The sequence below is a fragment of the Penaeus japonicus genome, unplaced genomic scaffold (genome assembly GCF_977035675.1).
Source record: "Penaeus japonicus unplaced genomic scaffold, GWHDUDI00000001_assembly GWHDUDI00000038, whole genome shotgun sequence".
Taxonomy (NCBI): Eukaryota; Metazoa; Arthropoda; class Malacostraca; order Decapoda; family Penaeidae; genus Penaeus; species Penaeus japonicus.
In genome coordinates, this window is record NW_028234440.1 from 10,241,405 (window position 1) to 10,261,404 (window position 20,000).

The window sequence follows — 20,000 nt, forward strand, 5'->3', positions numbered from 1 at the left end:
GAACACTGACTGTATACACAATCTATGAAATGTACATGAAGAGAACGACTACAAAAAGACAGCAAATGATTCATGTTGCACATTTATGCATAAGCAAAAACATGGATGCAATCTACCTGCATTTACTACGTTAACATTCACCCACGTGAGAGAGAGAGAGAGAGAGAGAGAGAGAGAGAGAGGAAGAGGAAGAGGAAGAGGAAGAGGAAGAGGAAGAGGAAGAGGAAGAGGAAGAGGAAGAGGAAGAGGAAGAGGAAGAGGAAGAGGAAGAGAAAGAGAAAGAGAAAGAGAAAGAGAAAGAGAAAGAGAAAGAGAAAGAAAAAGAGAAAGAGAAGGGGGGGGGGCATTCTTGTTTTATCATATTTTATATCCTAATTTTTATTTAATCATAACTGTGTCCTACATAAAATTAATACATTTTCAGCATCTTCCATCTGTGTATCTTCCGTTGATAGTTCCCAGATATGGCTTAAGGGATACCTAAAATATTCGGCAAGTTGTTACAACGGTGACCTATGGGGATCAAATGTTACTGGCACTGGTCTCTCTTGCACTAGGCCATTTTTTAAAAACGTGTGGCACCAACACCATGCCCCTGTGCTCTTTTCATATCGTTTTCAGGTGTGTTTTTTATCCTTATCCAAGTAATCCAAGTTCAACCGCTGATATAGCACGATTACCATGGTTACCGAAAAAGATACATGACCGCCATCTTTGTCTCAGATTCTAATCAGCTGATAACGTCTAAAGAGTAATCCGTCTGCTAGTTATTGAGTAATTTAGGGTGTAATAAAATGAAAGTTTATTAACTGAATCCACTCTCCCATAATAAAGTTGGGTAAATCGTCCTTGAAGATGAGTGAGACTTTCCAAGCCCGAAAAGTCAAAATCTAAATTAAATCAAGGCACGCGCATAGGATGAACCTACATCGATTCATCCAGCAAAATACAATTGTATGCAGTTTATATTTTCAAATAATTAATTCTGTTTACAAAATAGTAACAAATTCGAAACTCACTATGAACGAAGAAAGTCTATTCCTAAGTCGGTTGCCCTTAAAAAGCACCTGTCACACCAGCACCTTTACCTCCCCCCTCCCCCTCCCCCGACTGAAAGCGCGCCATCTCTTTTATGGCTCTCCAACTCCAGTGTGAAATGAAAACAATGACGAGCCTCGTTCGGAGAGAGACTGTTCCGAGGAAACTGAATATTTACTTAAGTCAGAGAAATTAATTCAACAGCTACGAGGGAAATCAGAAGCATATATGGAGGCCTATCGATTTTCTGTTATTTCTTTATTGACAGACATTCCAAGAAACGGAGCAACGGTTTCATGGTCTAGAGATAGAATCAAAGAACGAGCAGAAACACAACAGACCATTAGGTTCTCTTCCGGAACTTTTTGCGTTTCCGCTCATAACTTATCATACTACATATTTTAAATCTTATGCCACTATCATCAACATTTTGTCTATTTGAAATCTGCATTCTTAATTCAACAATAAAACCAATTGATTAGAATGAATGACAGTCGGTCTGTATGATATTGGTGCTCGTATCAAACAGAGAGAATCACGGAAATACTGCGGCGGACCTCGGCGCTTTGAATTCTGTAATAAATCATCGGAAAATGTGCTAATGTGATCGCCCTTTGTCTTCTCGCTCCCTGGTGGTGCTGATAAAGATGAGAGAACTCGCCATATTTTTATTGCATTAGTATAAAGGAGTATTTTCAGATATTTCCTTTGATTTCATTGCATTGAATTTGATCAATCCTTGAAATCCTTTTTTCGGGTCAATAGCTGAAACTGATAAACGTTACTCCACGTATTCATTACGCCACACTTATGCCAACGTTATTCCAGCTTTCTCAGGCATTCAACAATTTTCTCAAAATGTTTTTCTTTAATCCGAGTTCATGTGATCAGAGGCCCCGAGTTCAAGTCACGGTCAGGGAGGTTTATTTGTATTTCTATATTAAAAAGGCGTTACTGCATTCTTCCATCTTTCACACATTCGTGGTTCACTTCCATGCAATATCTTTTGTAGGATCTGTTTAAAACAGTGGTATAAAAATAACATAAAAAATACAATTAAATGAACACAAATGTACACAGGTGACACTGGAACATTAGTGACTGCTTGAATACAATATGCAATAACCCATGGTATATACTAAACACAGAACTTCTCTTCGTGTTCTCTCTTTATTTTCATCTTATTACATTATTGCTTCTTGTTAAAAGGACAAAAAATGCCATAAAATACATGTTTATCATACTCACACATGTGAGATTCCACAAACTTAAAACATGAGTCTACTGATCAGTTTTGCAGATGTACTGCAAAAGAATCCTAATTTCTCTTAAAACAGAAGTTTGTGACCTCACAGATTTAGAAAGTAACTCAAAAGAACTAATAACACTTTGGGTTGCTTGACTAGAAGGAGTATCTTTGCCAACGTGATGTTACTCAGAAATAACAAAAGAACTTGTGAAGGCTTATTCAGCAACCTCCTCACACTCACACACTCCTGGTTTAAAGTAACATCCTAATACAGTAGAAAAACAAGAGAGAACAGGGATCATGTTGTGGGGCCCATGGGCAGCTGAGTGATGGTTGGGTATCGCTGAGGACCTACCAAGCTATCACTCAGGGATTGGCACGTCACTGTTCTCCTAATGTGGCACTCATCATACACCAAGCCAACTCTAGTCCTCGCTTAAGGGCAAGTCTTCAAGTCTATTTACAATGGCCTTGTTTTCTCTGCCATGCATGGCTTTAAGTCCTTTACCGTGCCACAAAACAGATTTCACATGCAAATCAATACACAATGAGCCCAACGTATGCATAAGCAGGGGACATGATCGCCTGAGCCCATGCTTCTGCATCAACAACTCCACATTTTAAATGTTGAGCTGGAACTGTCAGAGTTAGACCTAAATCTCTAACTCTATGTGACAGGGAGCTTCATACACATTATGCTCATGCCCTAACTACTCTCTTGTTTCTACTTATCAACCACAGCACACTAGCAAGAGGCTGGGAAGTGTGGATAGACACATGAGAGCATGAAGATAGGACATGCACTAGCGCATGAATGTTTGAGCAGAGCCAGCCACATGACTAATGCTCTGTTCACCATTGGGGTACCACTAGGGTCTTTTTCTTGATGCTGTAACTCCTCTCCCTACAGCACGAGAATTTAACTGAATGTACAAACACGCACACATGTATGTATGTGCTGTGTTACTTTCGGAGATTTGCTTTACATACTTCTATGATAATTACTCACAATGGTGAAGTAAGATTTTTTGAAAAGTAAAGTTAATGTTAATAAAATAAAATGAAAAACTAATTAATAAAAAAGATATTCTTTGATGATGATGATGATGTTCATAATCATGATAATAGTAATAATAACCATTATGATTATACCTAATGATGATGGTAATAATAATAAATATGCACTGCAGCCTCCACAAAGTTTCTGCTCCTTCTCTTTCAAGCGCTTGCTGCTGCAAACCTGGATTACAGGAACTAGTGCAAATGTCTGACCTAACAAAATGATCAGCGGACTGGATAAAATTTACCAGAAGGGTCTGTTGTACTGGCCACAAGTAAGGGAGCTTTGAAAAGAAAATGTACAAAAAGCTGTACAAAAATGGGCCTATGGGGAAAAAACAGTCGGATCGCTATCTACTGTTCACAACAAATATTGGAACAACACTAGTGAAAAGGGTGTATAAAATGTATGGTTTTATGATTTTGTCCTTTCTGCTAACTAAAGGATATATATTCTGACTTTTTCTAAAACAGGCCACAAGCAGTGAAGGTTATGATAAGGTCAACATCGAAGCAAGTACTTTGTTGTGTTTAATGTTGTGCATAGTACAGTGGAATTCAATGACCTTAAACATGTTGCTAACTTGTTCTTCACAAAAGTAGTACAGAATCCCTGAAATGTAGCAACTTATCACTGCCTACTGCAAGATAGCTTGGTTTAAAAAAAATACTTTACTCATATAAACACCACAAAATACATATTCAAACATACCAATAGGTAAATCAGAAGTAAAGTGTAGACAAATACAAAACTTACAAAATGATAATCATCAAAATTAAAACACAAAAAACTGATGCCTTGCTATATAAGTTTCCAGACTTACAAAACTCATGATGTCAATATATTTTTCCTTATGTTTGCTCACAATGTATATGACATTTCCTTTTATGAATCATTTTCATAGCTTTATAATAATAACAATAATACTGATGTCAATAATTAACAACAATAATCATAATAATGACAATCATTATATTAATAATAATAATGATGATAATAATAACAATAAAAAAAAAGCAATAATAATAATAAAAACATTTGGAACTTCTTGCTCCATAAACAGCATTATCTTCTTGCGAGAATGTCAAGAGCTGATTTGAGTGCTGCAACAGTTCCGTGCAGACAGCACAACTGCTAAACAAATGTCTGAACTATTTTTCAATATGCTAAAATGTTCTTGAGCAGTTTGGCCCCAGGTGTTCCATACAACTGCAGGCAGAAACACGATGTCACCAAAAAATATTCCGCTTCACACACGCTGCCTTGTTGGTTGGGTGAGAGAGAGACCAAAAAAGAAAGAAAAAAAAAAAAGATAAAACAAAAAGAAAAGAACAACACATTTTACAATCCCGACTAGGCGACACGCTGTCAATAATCCGACACAGTGCCGTCATCATGGCCCGAAGCTGAGGCACGGTGGCGCTCTGCTTTTCTAAGGGTCTTCGGGTTGTGCTGTACTGGTGGAGGTGCATCGCTGTTGGGCGCAGTAGCGTGCAGCTCGGTGTTGGCGGAGGTTGTGTCCGTGTGGCGCCGACGTCTCTCTCTCCGCAGTGCCGCTCGACGCCGGATGGCCCGTTCGGCTTCTGCACTTTTAACCTTAAAGCACAAAAAAGTGTACTATTTAGACACATTTAAAGTTTTTTTTTTTTTCTTGAAAATTCTTATTTTCAACCTCTTCTGCTTTTGTAATTTTTACCTTGAGACATTTGGTGGTGGTGGTGGTGGTGGTGGGGAGGGTTTATGTATTATGCTCAAAGTTTACTTTTTAAACTTTAAAGGAACAGGTATTCAAATTTAATTTTTCTTTTAATTATCACTACCAACACACAAAGTTGTGTGAATAAGAACAACAAGCACACACAAGCATTTATCTACAAACATTATCATTGATTACTACTTCAAGAAGAAACTCTGCTCCCTGATATTTCTAGAAAACACAAGTAAAATATAATATTGAGTTAATGATAATTTTTCTGGATTGGATTTACTTATGAATCACAAGCTTTTAACATCTTTTCAATGAAATGCTCAAATCCTTTTGCAAAATTCATTGAGAACTAGCATTACATATTTAACAAGCTTCATTGATTATGCATTATGAATATCTATATGGAACTAGTTAAGTAAAACTAAATATAAGGGAAAATATTGGATTGGTAGAAAAAGTAAAAAACAAAACAAAACAAAAGATATTCAGAATTTTGTGTGTGTGTGTGTGTAATATATATGTATATATAATATATATAATATAAATAATAAATAATATACATGTATATATAATATAAATAATATAATATATATAACATAATATATCTATATACATATATCCCCCCCTCACAGACATATATATTTTTTTTACTTAAGTTGTGAGTGTTCTTCTCATTCATGTGCTCCTTCTTCCCACCTTCAGTTGCTTAAAGTATTATTAGGAAGGATGGGGGGTCCATAAAGCTTCCAGAAAGGTGGGAGATAATTTTAAGAAGAAAGAATGAAATACTGTGTAAACATGAAAGTATCAACTTGTATGCAGAGATCCATGAAGTCCAGCACTTAAAATTCAACCAGGATGAGGAATAAGGAATACTAACCTCTCCTAGAACATTCTTTGTTATCGTGATAAACTTCCGTTTCTTTTTCCGGGTAATGTGTTGACTACTACTGCTGCTGCCTATACTAGGTGCCATTTGAATGCGCTCATCAGCACATCCTGGCTGCAAATTGTAAATGAAAAAGGGATGAAAAAGAACAAAGAAATTAGAATACAATCAGTCATATTCATCAAACTATTCTGTAGCTTCTGACCAGTACTTGATTTTGATTATTAGCTGATAACGACAAGTTCTGTTCAATATCATAGAATAATTACATATTCATTAATATTTACTGAAGATATAGATGCAACATATGTAAAGGTCAATATCAAAATTTCAAGTTATTCATTACCCCTGACCTTAACCATCTTATCCTGACCTACCTTACTCTCACAGGATGACCCAAGGGTAGGGAAGTCCATCTCGGAGTCTATTTCAAAAGAGGAACTATGGTGCTCGGCTCTGTCCCCTTCGCTGTGTGCTGCGCCTTCACTCTTGTTGCGCCGTCTACGTCTGTTCACAGAACAGGGGTGGAGGAGAGAAAAAAGGTGCATGTAAGTTATGATGCCCAATAATTGGTCCTTTTCTTAAACACTGTAACTGATATGGTGAAGTTACACAGGCTAGAGTAACAGTATTTTTGAGTTGCATGCTCAAATTTTGTCAAGTAATTTATCCACTGCCCATTATTAAGAACAGCAACACTATCCACTTTTCAAAGAACAATACAAATATCAGATATTTATGAATATAATTGCAAAGCAAACACTGATAATGATAGGAATACAAGAGAGCTATGGAAATATCCCTTCAGCATGACTAAGAGAGAGGGACAAGCACATATCTTGTTAGAACGGCACACTTGATTACAACTTCCATTTCCTACATCTACCTTCATTGTCAAATATACTTTTAGGACATAAAGCTCAAGACTTCTCAAATCCTTCAATAACCGGACTACAGAAAAAAGTCAATTCGTTTTATTATAGCTTTCAAGGATAAGAGGATATTGTTAATCACTTAATCGCAAGAACCAATACATAATGACGGTCAAAGCATCATGTTTGTAATGAATCCAAGCCTCAATTCTAGGGGGTTTCAAACCATGTGGGGCAAGGATAACCAACACAGGAAGAGAACCTGGACAACATTGGCTGACATACACAAGGGCAACTTTAATTAGTCTGGTTAGTAATTAACCCATTGCGGACGAGGCGCCTAATGACCTAACTGGCTGTCAGGATGGGCGGTCTACAACATTAGCGGCACTGCCTAAAAATTAGAGGGACGGGGAAACAGATTTCTCCGCTCTCTGGGTAGCGCAGACTAGCCCAAACAATATTTTCCCATAAATCCACCATAAAATGCGGATTTAGGCTAACTTTGGAACCTTGTAGCTTTGGAGCTAGTGCTGTTACAGCCATAATCCTTCTGACTGTGTGTGCGCTTCAACTGTGAGCAGATCCCGATGTCACGTCATGTACACATTGACACTTGTCTTTTAGGCCTTAATCAGTGCCGCCATGTATGTCATGACACCTGTACGCAATGGGTTAATGAGATAAGAATGGACATTACACTATTAACCAAAATTAGTTTCTTTCTTAAAGGGGTAGCAGGGCACCAAAATGGAATATCAATTATTGCAAGGACTGATTTGAAAAAAAATAAAGAGTCAAATTACATCACAACAGAATCCTGGGCGTTTGTTATATGAAGATAGAAAACAACTTTTACAGTGAACCTTAGAGATATTTCTTTATGCTGGCACAGCAGCAGTGAGAGGAAAATCATGATTCCTGACAAAAAGAAAGACAAAAAATAAGAGAAATAAGTGTTGGGTTTTGATTTGTAGTTCTAGCAGTAAATTTATGTATGAAGCAATTGGTTTAAATACCGTCTTGCTAGAAAGAAAGAAAGAAAGAAAGAAAAAATGATGGAAATATTGCCAAAGATATCAAAAGTATCAATCTACCCAGCTTTACTTTTTTCAAGATAGTTGTCACATAGAATAATTATACATTCATTAATACATACTGAAGTTATGGATGCAACAAATGTAGAGGTCATTATCATCATCATTCTTTGGTTACTTGCTGTGCATTTACCATAGAATTTAGGTGAGGTAGGAGGTTTTCAGCACTGCTATCATTTGCACATTAGACAAAAAAGGCATTGTAAAATGATGGGAGTTTCCATTTAGTAAATCATTCTCTCTCAAAGTCTTTGTTATTCTGTTTTTCTTTTCTAGTGGGAGGGAGGCAGTGAACCGACCACCAATTTTCTACATTTACTTTTCAACATCTAAACTGAAACATAAAAACAGACTGACAATCTAACATTCTGCATATTTTATTTTCCATTTCTTGGTTGTATTGCCTTTCAACTATGGGCTGTGGCAGAGGCCATGGCCTTTGTGCTTCCTTTCCCTCTTAGCAATGCCAAAGGTTCTCTCATAAATATATGAACCTGAGATCTTTCCTCTATTTTCCAAAATAACACACAATGAAGGTCTACATAGTGTCGAGAAATGTGAATTACACACAATATTAGGATATCGCAAAGCCTGAACGGTGTCAGTAATGCTGGCTTTTGATAAATACTTAAATATGATCTGTACATCCAATATCAACCCGATTTTAGTTGTAGAGAAGAATAGGAAAGATTACTCAGTATCTATTTCACGGCCCTTCTACCCAATTAGCTTATATATTCCAATTTTAATCATGTTTTCTCTTTTATGAAATAAAGAACCCTTACCTAGTTTAATTCTTAGTATATAGGATTTTTCATCTGATTATTCTCACAATATCTATCCTGTGTATTCTGTAAGAGTTGCCATCTATGGTAATATATCAAGTTCTAGTGCATAGCTAAGACTAAACTATCTTAGCTGAAGAAGATATAAAATAAATGTAAGCTTTGATAATAATAAAAACATGTTATGTCAAATCTTAAACTCTTTTCTGAAAAACAAAAAAAATACTTAAAAGACAGTATGGATGATAGGATGTGTCTGTGTGTAATGGGGAAAGGGGTATTTGGACTTGCCTAAAATTAATATACAAGAGACATAATTGACATGGAATGTAATGCCATAAAAACTGGTTGCAGTTATCTGTGTTTCTTGCATAAACATTATATAAATTCAACAATTAGCCCATTAACACCGGATGACAAGATTTCATGTTTGGTGGTGGAAGGACCAGCTGCTGGGGACAAGATATTTTGTCATGGTGTGACAGGTGATCGGGTGTGTAGCGCTTGGCTGCAGCCAGTGCGGGTGAATAGCCCAAGTCATTTGGGCATTTAAAATATACTGGCGTTTTGACCATTTGGAGCCAAAACAGCCCCATTGACAACTGGTTAAAAAGAAATCCGTAGCACACTGTGTAACCATGCACAAGGTTACTATAGTTGCCTGTTGTCTGTCTGAGACTTTTGCACAACAAAGCATAATGCAGTAAAGCGAGCATGCTCCCTTTTATAAGCTAATATACAAATGTATACAAATAGCATATTGTTGAAAACTTGAAGATTAAGTGACTTAGCAATTTCTCATTCAAAGCTATAATATTACAGCAGAACTGTCTATAAAATGGATAATAACTGCAAGATGTAAATGTGTGTTTATCTGGTTATAAAATAACTCTCCTAACTCTTTTGCAATAAATTTGAACTCAAAGGCAACTTCTGTTGAAAGTATATGGCAATAAATTCCATTAACCCCACCCTCTTAAACTGTACAAATTGAGTAAAATTATTCCTTTTGTTTTTCACTATTTCATGTCCCATGTCTCTTGGCTAGCCTTCATGCAAATCAGAAATGAGTTTGGAAGTGTATTTTGGCCTCTCAAATTTCTTACAAAAAGGAAAAATAGAAAAATAAAAAGAAAAAAATTTAAAACATGCCCTGATTAGAAGAAAAATATTAAATATAGAGAGAGGATGAGGTGGATGAGAGGTATTAGTAGCCACATACAGGGGGTAGCCGTGCAGGAAGGGGCAGGTGATGCCCTTTAGGCAAGAGCCCTCTTCCCAGAACCTGCAGGTAATGGACGACAGGTCGTGAGAGAATTTGCAGTCACTGCGACGACAGCTTCCTTCCATAAAGAAGGTACAGGGCCGCCGAGAAGGGGGTATCCACCTCCCAGGCCTTGGCTTTCGTGGCAATTGGACCTGCAGATAAGACAAGAACTGGATAAGTCATTTATTTCTAATGGTAACAATGTCAACAACTAACATGAAAATAGTTTATCAAATGTAAATTAGAGTCCAGATACAACAATGAAACAGACTTTATTGATCATCCAGAATTGCTTCTTGCATTCATATTTATCCTCTCAAATTTCTAGCATTAGGTCTTATGCCTGAACTTATAACAAATCTTAAAAAACATATTAGAGAGTATTGATAATTACAATATGCTAATATGATGAAATATCTTGTTGATGCCTATCTTTGGCATATATTAAACATCTAGTATAAAAAAGAATACTACCCTTCAAAGTAGGCACCAATGGAACTCTGTAAACTTCGTGGTAACCCATGTATTGGGTTACTGAGTTCTAGTTAGTTTCAAGCTACTAATCATGTTATGCTCAACAAAAATAAATACTATTGTGAATCTTTCTCAACCATAAAATGATAATTTTATTGTAATTCTGATCAAATTTAGTTTTGAATATGAAAGGGCCTGCTTTTAATGCCAAAATGGGAAATTCTCTGTTAATATAAATTCAAGAGAACTTCCTTATGTGTTAGTGATGTCACAAGTGGGAGGAGAGTGGTAAAAGTAGAAACTGTTTACTACTGTGTTGAGGCATATTGACTATCAAGGCCAGCTGGAAACAAACTTTAGACCAAAAATTGTATATAAATTGGAAATTATTACTCTTACAGTACCTGTACCTGAAAATAGAGGGAGTTGCAAATATATAGATGACAAACATACCATACACAGCTCATCAATGAATGTAAATACTAGTGTACACGACTGTAAAGAGATATGAACAGGAGGAAAATCCACAATGTAAACCTACCTTGTAAGGAATACCACTCTTCTTCCACTCGTCTTCTAATTCACTAGAGAAACGTATGGCAGTGGGGTGGCCTGAGGGCAGATCGGGCAGGGACCCCCCAAGGCGCTGAGTGGCAGGCTCCGTGGCACCAAATATCTGGTCGTAGAGGGTGTCGTCCAAATACTCAACAGGGATGGTATATGTTGTGCCATCCTCTGTCTCGTACAAGAGAACCTCTCCACTTTCCCCATCGTCATCGTCCCCTAATCCATCTGGACACTCCTGTAACATCACAAAGGAACACAATATTAGAGGGATAGTGGATTTTGGTACTGCAACTTGTCAAAGCTTGAATTATTCTTCTCCTCAAAACCCTAGGTTATATAATCTCAATTCATTTGGAGAAGTGGTCATGGCTTTTTAACATCAATATTAGACTAATACTGCTACAGAGATTAAACCTGATAAGAAACTTTCTTGGAAATGAATACTAGTTGCAATGTGATTACCCCCACCCTGATATTTTAAAAAATTATTCACAATCAAAGCAATAAGAACTGCTTTTGTCGTGGTTTATTAAGAAATTTTATGCTAAAACAACACAAATAATGTAAACTGAGGGTAGATGGACATGCGGAGGTCAAAGGAGAGGTAGTAGTAGCAGGAGTACTAGTGGTAAGATCAGGCATTCCCTCTTACCTCGTCATCAGGGTCTCCAGAGGTCTGGGGTTCCCACTCAAAGCCATCATTGAGCTCCCATCCCGGAGCCAAATCATCCAGGTCCTCTCGCTCAAGGTCTTCCCCCTTAAACTTATAATCGGGAATAACAGAAGGTGTAGTCTTGCTCACGGGATTTCCTGAACTACATTTTTTTAGCCGTTCATGCAGGGGACGGGGTGAATGGTGGTCTGGTAGCAGGGAGCGGCCACTAGGTAGATGGGTTTGGCAATGAGAGAGGTTGCTTGAGGTCTGAGCATGAACTGCTCCCAAGAGTTCATCTGCCTCTTGGTCAACTTCTAACCTTAACTCTGGACAAACCCCTGGGATATCTATATTATTACTGCTGCTAGCATCATCACTCCTGAAAGAAAAAGGGTAAAAAGTTAGGTCTTGTAAATTCAAAAGACAATGATACAAAAAGGCATCTATCCCCTGTATAAGATGAATATATCTTACAACTAGGTTACCACATATAACACCAACCTTTTACTAAAACTGACTTCTTGAAGTAGAGTTCGATGATGGCTTGCCAATGACTTCTCAGCCCAAAGCTGGTCCCTTCTACTTTTCACACTGCTTTCCATACTACATGTGCTTCCAGGTTTCCAAGGACTAACTTCAGCTAGAGAAGACATGACACTGCAGTTCTCTGGGATATGAGTTGTTGGATTTGTTATAATATACATTTTAGATCTGCCTGTATCTGGATCTGTATTATCTATAGCATGTGGATTTGCATCTGTCCAAAGAGATTGAAGATTAGGGATGGATGCAGGGAAGGATGGGGAAGCAGGAGGGTTGCTGCGATGCCAAAGAGAAGCTAGTGTCTCTGCCCTCTGATTCAGGATCACCTCAGCAGGGGTCTCAAAATGACCTTCGCTGCTCCAGCCTACAGCACCACCTTCCCCACCTCTGTTCAACCAGGCACTGCCAGACAGCCCAGCTCCCTCCAAATCACGCAAATGGGGCCATCCATCTCCACCATCGCCGTCTGTATTGATATGCCATATATTTCTTGGGAAGGAAGTTTCTGATGGTTGGATCTCATTCTTCCATATTTGTGCCAAGTTTTTACTATCTGGGAAGTCCTGGTGCTGGAACTCGAATACATCTGGCTCCTCCTCCTCATTGTGGGCAAAGCGTTCGATAATCCCACTTGCTTCATAAGACACCCGCTTCTCATTGATGGTGGAGGGCCTCCCATTAGGAGTGGCAGTTGCTGTCTCTGTTTGGCAGAACTTTTCATTGTTGACTACTTTGAATTTAGGTATTAATGCAACAGCTGGATAAGGGTTATGGGATACGAGTTCTTCCTCCTCGTCTGGTGGGGCTACCTTAGGCACAGGTTCCTTGTACACCATGTACTTCTTGGGTGAACCTTCAAGCAGGTCGCTCTCAAGGAATAAAGCTCCACTGCTTGTCCTCTGGAAGGGCAGATCTGGTCGCTCTGAGTTGATGATGAACATCGTGCCGTCCTCATAGTGATCATCTGCTGTACTCCCAATGCTCTCCTGGCGGATGGGTCTGAAGTGTGTTCGAGGAGAAGTGAGCAGGTTTTCCTCATCCTGGCCAGGGGGTAAAGTGTCCATACTCCCAAGGTGACCAGCATGGCTATGACCAAGCAACATGCTTTCAGTAAGGGGGTCAGGAGGAGCCCCAGGCTCTGCGCTTTTGCCCCGAGGAACCACCATAGAGAACCCGCTGCTTTCAGTGTGATGTAGGTCAGCCTGGGGCCCTGATGGGCCTGATGGCAATTGCTTCAGCAGCGAGCTATCTAAAGCGCTTTCCTCTTGAGACTCATAGCTTTTGCAAACATCTTCTACAAGGGCCATCATCTTCTCATGTTCTGAATCTGTCCGAACTCCTTCACCGCTATTATTTTCAGATATATATTCTAGGTTACAATTATTTACACTAGGGTCCTCAAACACACCTTCCAGGCCTAGAGTATTTTCCCATAGATTTTCCAAGCCTAGCTTCATGAATGATTCACATAATTTATTCTCCAGCTCTTCAGTTGTATGGCAGCTATCACTTTTACGACTCTCTAAAACGTTGGTCAGGTGAGGATCCTCTATGCAGGCTGACAAAGTTCCCTCACTGCCAGAAATATTGTTGGCATTGCAGTCAGACCAAATGGACTTTTCTAGGCTGCTGGTCAGGTGAATGAGGGCACTGGCGTCCTTTCCAGCATCAACCTTGTGGCTCTCCTGTGGACTTTTAGAACTAATGTTACACAGGAGAGGATCATTCTGGGTGATGAGATCAAGGGCTTGCCAAGACTGACTCTGCTGCCATCCTTCAATATTTGATATCAAAGAAGCGTGGACAGTTTCACTGCATGGTATCTGCTCTATGGCAGCCAAGTCTTCAGTTCCGTGTGGGTTGGGGAAACCCAGGCCACAAATGGCCGTGTAGAGGGTCAGCTCCTCCATAGAAGGGGGATCCCACACGTGTTCACCTTGACCATGACCCAGATGTTCATTAGCCTGGCCCCACACCTGTGCCACCGTATCTGAAATTTTCCTCTCCAACTGCCGCACACTCTCGGCCTCCTGGTCTACTGCTGCATAGGGATATGTCTCGACGTCGCTGCTGGAACCGCTGGTGCCCCCAGAGGTGCTTCCGCGCTCAAAGAGACGGCCGCCTCCACATGCCGGTGGCACGCCACTCTCATGCTGACTGGCCTCCATCAACAAATCTCCCATGCACTCCCATTCTTCCTGGCTCATCCGGTTCCTCTCCTGTGCAGCCAGTCCATAATTCTTATCACATTTGTCTCCCTTCCCCTTTTCCTGATCCTGCTCACCCTTGTCGCGATCTTCTGAACTCTCTCGTGAACTCGTGTCTCCAATGTAACCCTCCCCAATGTCCTCGTCCAGGAGAGGGCCCAGGAACTTCTTCCTCCTTCTCTCGCCACTGCGCTCATGCTCAGAAGCACTGTCTGTGTCGTAACTCTCGCTCAGCTTGGCCTCGCGGTGCTTGGAGGCTGTGTGCCACGTGAATGACACGTGGTGGTGTCTTCTGCTGCCCTCGTGACCTTCGGGCACCTCGAACTTGGCATCCACTTCCTTCTTCTTCTCCTTCTCACGACCTTTCTTACGGTGAGAGCGGGGCATCTTACTAGTGCTGAGCTTTAGGGCTTCACGACTTGCGGAAAATGAAGGCTTCTGGTTCTCCCATACACATGAACATAGTGCCTTTCCTGGCTGCCATTGCTTCTCACGGATGCAATTCTCTTTACAGTTTTTGCTTAGAGGTGGAAAGGCTGCATAATACCTGAAAAGAATGTTATCTTAATACCAGTACAAACTACAAGATAACTGATTCACTAAAAAAAATTGTATATCAATGAGTACTTTCTGATATATTTCTAACCACCTCATGAGATATGTAATAAAAAATGAAATTAAATAAATAACCCCTTCAAATTTTACACCCACATCAAACACTCACTTCTCTGCTTGTTCTTCCGGTGTTGATGTTGATGCCGAGTCATCTGTATCATTAATACTCTCTTGTGATCCTCCTTTCCGTGCAATGGATTTATTATTACATGGGGCGGTGCTGTTAGTCACGTTGTGCTCGTTTTCAGCAGCAGTCTTAAGGCGTACACAGAGTTCTTCTATGAGGCTCTCTAAGTCATATCGCTGGGGAAAAGAGAACATTAGGAAATGTGATTTAGTAAAAATTCAAACAAAGAGGTACCGGGAGAGAGAGAGAGAGAGAGAGAGAGAGAGAGAGAAAGAGAGGGAGAGAGAAAGAAAAAAATAAAATAAAGAAAGATTCTCTTGTGAAAAGGAAAATACAAAATCTATACACAATACTATCATTTCTAGAATGGAGCCTGAAACATGTTTGTTCCAGGAAATATAGTCGACATAAAAGAAAGATAGAAGGAAAAAAATCCTTCATGCTAGCATATATCCCCTGCAAAGAAGCATATATCAAACAGGGGTAAATAATCTGGATGGGATTGCAAGGGCATTGCTTCATAGGTTCAATTCATCGCTTAAGTGCGTTGTGCTTTACCTCATCAGAAGCAGACATGAGGCACTGAAGGGCTGCCACCTTCTGCAGTTGCTCTGAGGTCAGAATACGCTGTTTCTGGCGAACCTTGTAACGCTTTCGAGCACGACGACTTCCTCCACGCTACAAGGTGGGCAAGAACCTTAACATGTCACTCCCAAACTACCTAGTCTCCTAGAGATACTATCATGTATATATGTTTATATAATTATACATATAAAAATATAGACAGACATACACAGCGTTCTCAATGGTAATATATAGCTTTCTTTCTTTTTCTTAAAATCTTTAAATCTTAATGATGCATATTCTTATAAAGTTGCCTTTACAATACTTCTTTTCTTTAGAGGAAGAAATGCTACAAGTGATTTCAAATGAAAATATTACAGATTGTTAATATTTACCATAACAGAGGCAAAACAATCTCTCATTATCTAGTAGCATAATGTCCTCAATATTATATGAAATGATGTGAAAGTTAATATTGATGCTGTCCTCTTGGGGAAATTAAATATAGATCCTATAATAAGGTTATAACAAAGGATACTAAGAATGTGATGGAAGGAGAAAGAGAAAAAAAGAGAAAAAAGAAAGGTCATAAATGCTGTTTTAATTCACTAAGATAAAATTTAGACACATTAACCCATTCACGCCGGGGCGGAATTTCGCCTACTCCCGATAACGCCGGGAAGATTTCAAGCGCGCAACCGTTCGTGCCGGGGTGTTTTCCCGCTGGGTCGCCGGTCTCTCTGTACGCCTCGCAAGCGTTTTTCAACCCCCCACCCCCACCTAATTCCTTATGGTTTTTGCGTGATTGGCGGTCTACAGTGTAATCATGTGTAGAAAGTAGTGACTATGTTCAGAGGATGTATAATGAATCGAAAAAAGATGTAAAGCAACTGTTATTTAGTGTTATTCTATTGAAACTTTTTCCATATTCTTTACTCCTATGTTGTAAAACCAATGGAAGTGGAAGCATTCTTCTAAGTGAGGGTAACACACATAGTTTTTTTTTTTTTCACATTTTTTTCCATTCCCGAACGAAAAAGAAAGAGAATATGAACCGACCATACATGTGCAAACAAGTTGAATGCAAGTTAACGCAATGTTTTTTTTCAAGTGTCATTTTCTTTAGTGGGCAACAAAAAAGATGTTATATAATTTCTAATTTTTTTTTTTTTTTGTTTTTTTTATTCCACGCCAATTACATTTAATTTTACGATAGTCTTTCCCGATCTCCAATCATCATATTCAACAAATCAGCAACAAGAAAATCACCATGCCGTAATCCAAGATTTACGTAAGTACCTGAGAAAAACGTCAAGGTCATATTACGTTATATCCCATTGTTCCCTACTATTTAGAAGGTAAACTAACGACTAAGATCAAATCAAGTATGAAAATCAGAATATGTACTAAGAATAATCTATCATTCTAATGCGGACGTTTCAGCACGTCGCTACTGGCCTCCCGGCGCGCGGGCCGAAAATGTAGCACGTGCCAGGACGTCACCCGGGTCCGGGGCTTTTTTCGACCACGTGTCAGCACGTCAACCGGCGCGAATGGGTTAACAGTAACCTCTATAAAGACTTTTGGCTACAATTCAACCATATAGACTCCCCAAAAAGGTCTATAGGGGGGGGGGGGGGGGGGGGGGGGGGGGGGGGGGGGGGGAGGGGGGGGGGGGGGGGGGGCCTTGGCTGCCCTTAATCTCTCTCAAATTACTGGATAGTCGTATCTAAGAAATTTGAGTAGAGGCACATGAACACTTAAAAAATCTAACATTAAGAAATTTTAACTATGAAATAAATCAATATATCAATATCTCTGAAATAATCAAATACATCTGTACACATACAATTAACATTAAAACATGTACATACAAAAACAACAAAGGGTGTGTGTGTGTGTGTGTGTGCAGGTCTGAATATCTATCTATCTATAGATAGAAAAACAAAATCTCTTACATAGATTATGCTATATAACATATATATATAAAAATATACCTATACAATATTACATATATACACATACATATACATTAGAGATATATAAATAATATATATATATAATATATATATATATATATTATATATATATAATATATATATATATAATACACATACAAAACATTATACCTATATATAATATAATATATATAATATTTATTATATAATAAAAATAAAAAATATATAAATATATTTATATAAACACGCACATACAAATACATTATATATATATATCTATAAATATCTAAATATTAAATATAATATATATTAAATATATTCAATTACACACATACATATACATCATATATATATACCTCACATACATATACATATAATCTATATAAAAACACACATCCATTACATAAAATATATAAATATACACACATACAATAACAAAATATATATATATAAATTACTCATCTCTATATATATATATATATATCTATATATATATATATACATACATAAACATTTAAAATAAATATATCACTATATCTCTACACAACATACATATAGATTACCATATATAAATATATACACCCATACAAATACCTTACAAATAAATATATATACCCCCAAACATATACATTAAAATATATAATCTACACACATACATATACATTACAAATATAAATATACATACACATACTTAAACCTCCATAAATAATAAATAACATACATACCTATACATTACATATATATATATACATCACAAACACTCCATTACATACTAAAAAACATACATAACATATACATTACATCTAAAAATAAACATACATACATATACATTACTAATATATCTATACATAAAACATATACAATACATCTAATCTATACAAACATACATATACATTACATAATATATATACAAAACCTACCAATACTTATATATATCTATATATATATATATATAAATAAATATATATATATAAATAAATATAAATACACCCACATACATATACCATAATATATATCTATATATAACCCTATATATATAATATATAAAATATAAAAATATCTAATATATAAAATATATATATAACCCATACATCTACATAATATATATAAAAAGTATATATATATATAAATATATCTATAAATATATATCTATAAATAACATATATTATATATATAAATAAATCAATATATCACCCACATACATATCCAATATAATCTTCATCTATATACATATATAATAAATATATAATATATATCATATATATCTATACTATATATACACATACATATACATTAATAATATTAATATAATAAATATATTACATACATCTATAAACAAAACAAAAAAAATAAAAAAATTATATATATATTTATCTATAAATATCAATATCTCAATATACACCAACATATACATTATATATATATATCATATTCTATACATATATATATATATATATATCTAAATATATATATATATATCTATATATATAATATCTACATCTATTACATTACATACACATCAAATAAACATATATACATACAAACCCATCTATATACATTATATACATACTTACACATATATATACATAAATACAATAAACACTAACTCTAAACATCTATACATACCTACACATATCAATACATATAATATCATTATATAACTATAAATATATATATCTATATATATCAAATAAATAACACATACAAATATACATAAATACACATATCTACACATATATACACATATATATACAAAATACACATATATATACATTTAACCATATAGTATCAATATATATATCTATAAATATATATAAATACCCAAACCATATACATTAAATATAAATATATAATCATAAAAATAATCAATTATATATATTTATATAATCATAAATAACTTTAGATATATATAGAATATTTATTTTTATTTATATTTATATTATATATATAGATAAAAAATACTTTTACAGTTTATTTATATATAGATAGATATTTAGATAGATAGTTGAATTTTTATTTTATATCACAGTTCTTTGTAAGTGTTTGAGATATTGAGTAGAGTGATAGTAGATTTATGATGATATGTTTATAGTTATAGAGATATTTAGTTTAATAATTATTTATTATATACATTAATGATAATATTATAAATAAAATACTAGTATACTTTTTTTAGATTTAGATTTACTCAATGTCTTATAAATTAGAGTTTTATATATTTCAATCATACTGTATATACATTATAGATTAGATATTTATAAAATCTATTAGCTTTTGACCAAGGTGGGTTTTATTTTGTGATATTTATATATATAGATAATATTT

The 20,000-nt window shown here is 36.4% G+C and overlaps 1 protein-coding gene across 4 annotated transcripts in view; it reads right to left on the minus strand.

Annotated features, from left to right (window-relative positions):
• Positions 1-2,189: 2,189 nt before the first annotated feature.
• Positions 2,190-20,000, minus strand: part of LOC122243049 (uncharacterized) — a 68,698-nt gene continuing 50,887 nt past the window's right edge. For 2 of the 4 annotated variants that reach the window (XM_086532821.1, XM_086532822.1), the window contains 9 exons: positions 15,712-15,831; positions 15,136-15,329; positions 12,163-14,958; positions 11,659-12,040; positions 10,981-11,241; positions 9,921-10,117; positions 6,322-6,451; positions 5,936-6,058; positions 2,190-4,943 (listed from right to left, as the gene is read on the minus strand). In XM_086532821.1, the coding sequence (XP_086388947.1) occupies positions 4,716-4,943; positions 5,936-6,058; positions 6,322-6,451; positions 9,921-10,117; positions 10,981-11,241; positions 11,659-12,040; positions 12,163-14,958; positions 15,136-15,329; positions 15,712-15,831 (4,431 nt within the window). In that variant the 3' untranslated portion in view covers positions 2,190-4,715. The remainder of the gene's footprint in view (positions 4,944-5,935; positions 6,059-6,321; positions 6,452-9,920; positions 10,118-10,980; positions 11,242-11,658; positions 12,041-12,162; positions 14,959-15,135; positions 15,330-15,711; positions 15,832-20,000) is intronic. The other 2 variants (XM_086532823.1, XM_086532824.1) reach the window with 2 other exon arrangements.